This window comes from Watersipora subatra, chromosome 2 (assembly GCF_963576615.1).
Source record: "Watersipora subatra chromosome 2, tzWatSuba1.1, whole genome shotgun sequence".
Lineage (NCBI taxonomy): Eukaryota > Metazoa > Bryozoa > Gymnolaemata > Cheilostomatida > Watersiporidae > Watersipora > Watersipora subatra.
The window spans coordinates 61,925,621-61,933,919 of record NC_088709.1 but is presented as its reverse complement, the minus strand read 5'-3'; the positions used below and the strand labels follow the sequence as shown (position 1 = coordinate 61,933,919).

The 8,299-nt window shown below is 32.6% G+C and overlaps 1 protein-coding gene across 1 annotated transcript in view; it reads right to left on the bottom strand.

The window, feature by feature from the left end:
- The window catches only part of LOC137388423 (fibrinogen-like protein 1), a 12,869-nt gene continuing 4,570 nt past the window's right edge, over positions 1-8,299 (bottom strand). The window contains exons 3-7 of the mRNA XM_068074908.1: positions 6,323-6,392; positions 5,847-6,065; positions 5,604-5,740; positions 1,082-1,199; positions 1-152 (exon numbers count right to left, since the gene is read on the bottom strand). Of these exons, the coding sequence (XP_067931009.1) occupies positions 1-152; positions 1,082-1,199; positions 5,604-5,740; positions 5,847-6,065; positions 6,323-6,392 (696 nt within the window). The remainder of the gene's footprint in view (positions 153-1,081; positions 1,200-5,603; positions 5,741-5,846; positions 6,066-6,322; positions 6,393-8,299) is intronic.

Below are 8,299 nucleotides of genomic sequence, written 5' to 3'. Positions count from 1 at the left end.
TCAGTTACCAACCCTCATGTACACAGTTTTAAACGAATATGGGTGTTTCCAATCCAACCAAGCCACTCCCGATTGCGATTGTTGAGCATTCTCAGCATTATGCCAGACTCCATTCAAATTGGCTTTCAAGCAATTGTCATACCACCAGCCAGCTAAAATATGCATGTGTTTTTAAGAGAAAACCTAAGTCTTGCAAAACGCTTTCAATTATAAATGGATGATTTTTGCTAACTGAAATAACTATATAAAATTCCTGTTGAACTCATTAATGGTAATCAAGAGGCGAAAATCAGCAACACCCTAAAATTTAAAGATAAAGCACTCCCTATTATGTAGCCAATTATCAAGTACTACTTGTCCGCCAACCATTTTCGCTTAACACCACTACAAGGATTTGATTTAAATGGGATTTGAAAATTTTTAGTATTACGTTTTTATCACCCCAGAAAAAAACTGAGCTGATCGCCATATGAATAATATAAAATATTATTAACCACATGCCCAACTGTGACATTTCATGTTTTAAAACTAGACAATAAGCGTCAAGTTTACTCTAGTAAACAAGCATAAATTTTTCTACCTAATAAATAATCATAAAAATGATTTTGGATCGCGTACATACATATTTCCACTCTCTAATAGTACAAGTACAAGCGAATTGTACTTGCACCAACATGAAAGAAAAATCTCAAACTCATGGATGGTGCATTTAGGAACTTCCCAAATATTCTTTCACATCTAGTTATATTGAATAACTAGCTATATGTAACTATTTTATGCAATTAGTTTATATGTAAAAAAATAGGATAGGGACAACCCGCATAAAATATTGTATCCAATCACGATGTACATTTAAGGGAAGACAGGAGTTAATTAGGTGGAGTACATGTAATCACATCACAAACAAATATCTTTGTATCGTTTCAAATGAACTTATTATTGCCATAGTTTGACGTGAATGTTGTTATCAAAGTCAAAGGTATTAAAAAATATAAAAGTGTTTCCAGTTGCGGTTTAATAAAGATAGATTTATGACGCTATCTTTGTCAAACGGCTAGCTGTATGGTTTTGTCATAATCACCTCGGTAAGTAGAACCACAGCTTCCAGAGCTACCATCATTATCATAGTCCAAGGTAGAGAAGCCCATTTTATGATGATAAGAGAGAGAATCTCCTGCATCTCCATTGTAACCACTTACCTAAAATCAAGACTTGTAGGTTTATTTAACAAAACATGCTCATTGAGCATTCGGCTAGTATCAAGTCAAAATTTACCACAATAGACTATAAGCCAAATCATGTTTAAAAATAGAAAGCTTTGTCATCAGACATCTTTGGGAAAAACACAATTGGATAAATAAACATTTAAATAGTGTTTATTTACAATACGTATTGGATGTAAAATGATGAAATTTTCCAATTACTGTTTAATAGAAATTACTGTAAAACTTCTGACTGAACTTTGTGGTGGTCAATTGTAAGGAGCATTCAAATAGAGGCCAGCATTCTTTTTTAAAAATGGTTCGTTAGAACTTTTAGAAAATAAATTTAACCCTAATATGGGCAAAGCAAATGTTGCCTACATTTTGCTCTCTTATTCCAGTCGAGGACACCTTTTCCTGACGTGTGCGCATTTATGGGTAATCTATGGTCAACTTCCAAAGGCACATTTTTACGATTTTCCCAGCAATTGTTTAGTAACTAAATTTTATTACTTGTTGAAAACATAACTAACAATCTTTATGACTTATGAAATTGACGGTGTTGGTCGAAATATTTTATTTATAAAATTAGCCCAAAATCACAAATGTTCTAAAATTTTTGTTTGGGATTTTCTAACTTAAAAACGAATGTTTTGTCTTTCTGACATTCAAAGTACTTATTGATAGTTTGGTTTTCGTAAGTACTTCATGAGTTAATAAAACAGAGTTATTTATGTTGATGACACTATAGCTGAGTTAAGTTAAAATTTTTGGGATTAAACAGATAAATAAAGTAACAGCATTGACTTTAACGCTGGTGAAAGTAATAGTTTTTAAGAGTAAGCAACACTGTAGAGAATTGTTTTATCCTCGTAGTGATCGTAGCTTCAAATAACTTTAGCAACGCAGAAGGTTATACATTGAATTTTTGCATAACTCTTTTTTTAATATGATCGGAAAAGAAAATCTAGAACAAAAATGTTTTAGATAAAGGTTGAACTTGCCAAAGTTGTTTACATATCTTGAAGCTAAATCAGCACTTTTTGGTAAAAAGGCTAACGGTAGGCCGATAGCTAAATTTGTACATAGATGACAGTGAAATCATTTAACTTTTTGAATCCAATAAGTCTGCTAGCTAACCTCAAACTTGACCAGAATCTCTTAATAAATATGCATCGAGAAACTGAGGAATGCTTTTACCAGATGATATATATTGCTTGCGATTGACTTGCCATGATATTATAACCTGTATCCTTGTTTGCCATTTTGCAAAATTTTAATTTTTATTTTACTCTAAATTTGAAGCCTTATTTTATGTTGTATTTATATTAATCAATGTTGCGTAAAAACTATTGGCACTCATTGAAGTTTTTGCTATGGTTTTACGACCAAAACTAGATTTTTATGTCCAACAGAAGTGGACGTATGAGTATCAACAAATTGTAAGCCGTGTTAAAGGTTGACTTGCAACAAAAATCACATTACAGTTATTTGGTATCATAAGATTCACCATGTCTTACTCTGTTGTGTTTTAGGTCCAAAATATATGGAAATGTGATTACAAGCTCTTAAAAGCTAAAAAGCGAACAGTTAATCACAGCCAAACGAGACCGCCATAGTTTGGATTCGCTTTCCAAAATGGCTCAAATGGGACGTAGTTGTTACATGATGGTTTCTGTTTACACTTTCATGCAACCTCATTCGTCGAAATATTTTCACAGATATACTTCCCGCATTCAATAAAACCATGTCTATTGTTCTTACGCATCTGTTTTATCGTCATTGTAATGCTCTCACTTTTAGCACTGATATCTTATAACTTACCGTAAAAATTTGTTACACTTTTTAACCTTAGCTCAAAGGAGTACATATCACTGTCTGATAATCATGACGAGCCTGTTGGCCACCTGTGATAATCGAAAAGTGCAGCAAAAATTATTTTTGAAGTATTGGGTTACATGATCAGATTACGACTTGACGATTGAATAATGCCGAAACAGAACTGTAAAGTAGCGAGCATCTATATTTGAGACGGGGTCTTCGGTAAAACCTGAAGTGTTTGTCTTAAACTAGTGCTACGATAATTTTTATATTGAGCTTTTTATTGGCCTTTCAATCCACGTGAGAACATCACGTGACAAGACGATAACCAAACTGTAATGACTACGTCAAATAAATAAACAGATTCCAATCAATGGTGGCTTTTCGTTTTTGAGCTTTTAAGAGCTTGTAATCCCATTTCCATGTATTTGGCACCTACAACACAACATAGTACGGTATTAATCTTTTGATACCAAATAACTGTATTGTGAACTTTGTTGCAAGTCAACCTTTAACATAGCCAGATGCTAATAAATAACATGGTACGAATATACAGATTTATAGTTATATAACGGTAACCTATCAAATGTTACAAATCTGTATTTATGAACAAGCTACATACACAAAACATACTTATATTACATACATAAACAAATGTTAACTGTTTTAAAACCAAAGTATTTCTATCAATTGCTTGGATAGCTGCGTTCTGATTGTTGCTTTTGATGGAACAAACACCTTCTAGTTGTCCAATATTTTCCATATTTTTCTTTGGCCTTAACTCTTGTTCTACAATACTTAACTAGTCTATACTAATAACCAAACATTTTTGTTTGCTGAATGTAACCTTTTGCAAAAAACACGCAAACCGTTTTTAAATATGGGTTCTTCAAAGTATCAAGACCCCGCTCATTGAAGAACTACTATTAGCCTGAGACAGTTAGTAATTATTTTTATGGCATTGCTTTTTAAGTTCATTAAACGTCATAAACTTAAAGTGTTGTTCATATAAATAGGCTACTTTTAATTAGAAATAATGTATAAAGAAAATAACTTGTACTAGCCTGAGACCGTTATTAATTATTTCTATGGCGTTGCTTTCTAAGTTTTAGCAAAAAGGAAAAAGCTTTGGAATTAGACAACGATACATTATTAATACAATTATGTAGACAATTTTCTACTGTTCACTTGATATTACGGGTTCATAAAGATCAAAGATAGTCAGAGTGGCTGTCAAATGGAGGTGGCGTTACAATAGACGGTGGCCCTCTATTGTTTAACGCTTCTACCATGGTTGTGGTCAAATAGAGGAGCCGTTCAAATAAAGTTGTTTATTTAGAAATTTCTATGGTATATTCACATTTAATTTATGTAGTATTGCAGCAATAAGGTGTAATATGCCAACGGAGTAGGTATCTGCAAAAAAGATGTGCCTATAAGCCTGTAGACTTATAAGTGCATTTTACTTAACATACAGGTTCATATACATCTACATTCTCTCCGCCTAGCCTTATCTATTAAAGAACCAATTTAAAATCTGCATTTCAATTGAAAAGTTCTCTCGAAAAAATTTGTAGAATGACAATATTTAAATAAAATCTATTTGTTTGTGCGTGGAGCTAAAGTATAAAAAACATTGGATCAAGAGTCCATACAACTAAAAAAGATTCAGTGGAAATTTAGACAACCTGTTTATCGGCAGAACACAAACATTTCACTATATACCAAGTAAACAACAACATAGTATCTATACAAAATATGTACAGTCATAATAAAGACTGCTATATATATTTATATAGCAGGCTATATATATAAATATATATATATATTTATATATATATATATTTCTCAAAGTTTGTCGTTTGTATGATTGATTCTCCGGCTATAGATCTTAAAATCTTGGAATAAATATTCCGTACCAAACAATATTTGGTCTCAGACTCTGCCATTCACCAGTCTGATGACTTATCTACTAGACTACAGAAATCGAATTGCTAGCTTGCCAATATAAGTCATTATATAAGAGCAAATACCTCACCGCTTTGCGTAGGACGCAGGTCATAGCATAGCGTCACGAGAAGCTGTTTGCTCACATTATTAAACTGGCCAATATCAAGTAACTATCACTACTTCTAATTGTTTATAAGACAAAACACTTTTTTCATGAGATGTAGTTTGATATTTAGAATGGCAAATGTTGTTATATGTTAATTACCAATCAAGTTTCTGTCCAGAGACTTTTTTATTACCCGGGCAATGCCAGGTAGCACAGCTAGTAGATATATATGTCAGTCAACAGTATATAATAACAGTCAACAGTCATATTTGTATATATATATATACATATATATACATATATATGTTTACATATATAAATATATATAAGCACAACTATTTATGCACATGTATACAAATATATGCATGTGTTTGAGGTAGAAATATTACAGAAGTGCTTGAAGGCTTGATATGTACATCAATTATTTCTACAATAATATGGAGTAATTAGGGAATATGCATAAATAACAGAAACTCCAACAACTGTCAAAACAAGCGGATACAGTGGTATCTCAAAATACTCACCAAAAGTTGGTAATTGCTCTCTCTGTTTTCTACCTGGAAGAAAGAATAGTTGGCTGTTCTTGACTGACCTTCATGATCTTCAAGAAATATACTCAGTTTCTGGTCTTTCTTTGTTAAGTGGTGAATATTTTCCAGGCCTTAAAACATATATAAGTTTTATTCAAGAACAATACATATAACCGAACCTAAAAAGACCAATAAAAAAATGAATGCAAATTGCTACCGAATATATGTCCTGGTTACCTATCCAGTGCTCTCCATTCGTGTTGCCAAAACCATGAGCATAATCATCCCATCCTCTGTTGAAGTCAATGGTACCATCTAATCTTCTTTGTATTACAGTCCAACCAGATTGATCATCAAACTGGCAGACAGCTAAGACAGGTGCAGACTCAGGGTCAGTATGAAGGGTATACACAGCTTCACTGTTTCTTTCTCCGTTATCAAATGCATCTTGGCAGCCTGAAGTACAAACAGGTAACTTAATTATGCAAATAAGGGTAGACCATAGAGTTATACTTTCAATTCTATACTCAATTTATATATCTTCTAAATAGACACTAATATGTATGGCTTAAAGAGCTGATACAATAGGTAAGTTTGAAAAAAATTTACATGTAAACCAAGTCTTCTAACCATAGTAGGTAAAATTGAGTCATTTTTAGTAAACCATTGGTTAAGATCTCTTTTACTGCTTTTATTTCTTTTTGGATACTAACCTTGATAGACTCGTGGCGATGGAGCTGTGTTACATGTAGAACTCTCTTCTGTACCGCAAAACCCTTTCATCTATAACATTTGTATGTATTAGCAGATATGCAATACAAAAATAAATTCAAGAGAAAAAGACAAAAATTCAAACTCATGATTTAATGTATATTTATTATTAGCAGCACTGCAGTGTATTACTCTGTGCTGAACTTTTTTAAGGTGAAAATATTTCTAGCACATGAATGACCATATGTAAACTCAAATGAGAATAAAAGTTGATGAAACACTCAAATGGATAAAGTTGGCTTTGAATTGTAAACTACCTTTATCTTGTGGACCTATATTTATCTGTCCACCAAGTAGATGGCTGGATTATATTCTTTTAGACAGTGTGCCTACTTAAACCAAGTATCTTAGATAACAAATTGCAGTGCATTTTCAATTACATTATAAGTAAAATTTATTTGCTTTAGTTTATATTGGATCTGTTTAGAAGATTTGGTAAAAACAAAGGTTTACAGGAAAGTGTGAAGCTGCTCGAACCAGTCAATTTGAAGTAGGTAGTAGTTACAGTGCGTGCATTTGACACATGCTCCTTAATGGCTTCTCAGGAGTGCTGCAGACTACGCACCTTTTTTGTTCCGTAGGATACACAAAAAGGTGTTGCTAATTTGAAAAATGTCCTTCGACTGGTTTCAGATATTTGGTTTTTGTTTTTTTGGATTCAGCACTAGAAACTACTTTTAAAATCAGTTTGTTTATCAAAACACCTATTAATATACAACAGAGAGTAGCGCATAATTGTGACACCAGCTAACCCAAAATATATATAGTTGACACACTTGAAGGACTAAACTGATAAAAAAAGACAAATAATAAGAGTAATGGACTCGGAATGTAAATGGAAATAAAAATGGAATAAAAATAGACGAATGCGATTAACAGCAAATATCTATCCGACATATATTGCTAAGACAAGCCAACTGTTGAAAGTCATACCTTAATTATACATTACAAACTTAGTGTGCAAATACACATCTAATATCGTGCCATTGCTACTCGCGTAAAGAAACCTCCCATGTATCGAGGTCTGAAACTTAAATCATTTTCGAAGTACATTTATAAACAAGACTCCTAATGCCACCTTTTGTAAAGGCATTGGCTATAATAATATTTAATACAAACTATGTCATATCTTAAACTGCAGATATGTTTGTATGCAGATATATTTATTGCGCGAACACTAATAAAAACAAAGCGGGAGCTACTTTTCTGCTTATGTATGAGTTGTAAATTTGTATATTTGTCTCTGGTACTAAGCTCCATGCCTTTTTCTTGCTCAGCTGGCTGACGTTTATCCGATAAGGTACTTTGAAAAAATGGTTGGCTTATTTAGACAGACTTGGAGGTGGCTAGTCTGCTTTCAACACAATATATGCCTAAATACATGTATATACATGTATATATTAGCTGTGCTACCTGGCGTTTCTCAGGTAAAACACAAGTTTTTTGTCAGAAAATTACTTTGAGGTTAAAATATACTAACATTTGCCATTCTAACTTTCAAACTACAATAAATCCTAGTAAATTGGTAAAAACAAAACAAAAATATCAAGGTTTAAATAGAAATGTAAAATAATTAGCAAGTATTAGCCAAGTTGGTTCGGTTTTGCTACGATCACCATAAAACATCATTCAGAAATGATACAATTAATCAAGTTCTTGCATTGAAGTGCATGAGTTTGAAAAAAGTTACTGTTCTACCAGCGGCTATCCATCAGAACTTTTTAAATATCTAAAAACAACCTAAACAAAGCAAATATAAATGAGACTTCAGGCTTTCTTTCTGTTACTGAACGGAGAGATAATGTTGAGGCTCTTCCAACCGAGATGATATAATTGTGCGCGAGAGAAGAATTGGCTTTGGCCCCAGATAACGTAACTAATTCTTACAAAAATATTTCTCAACAGGGGCATTATTACAG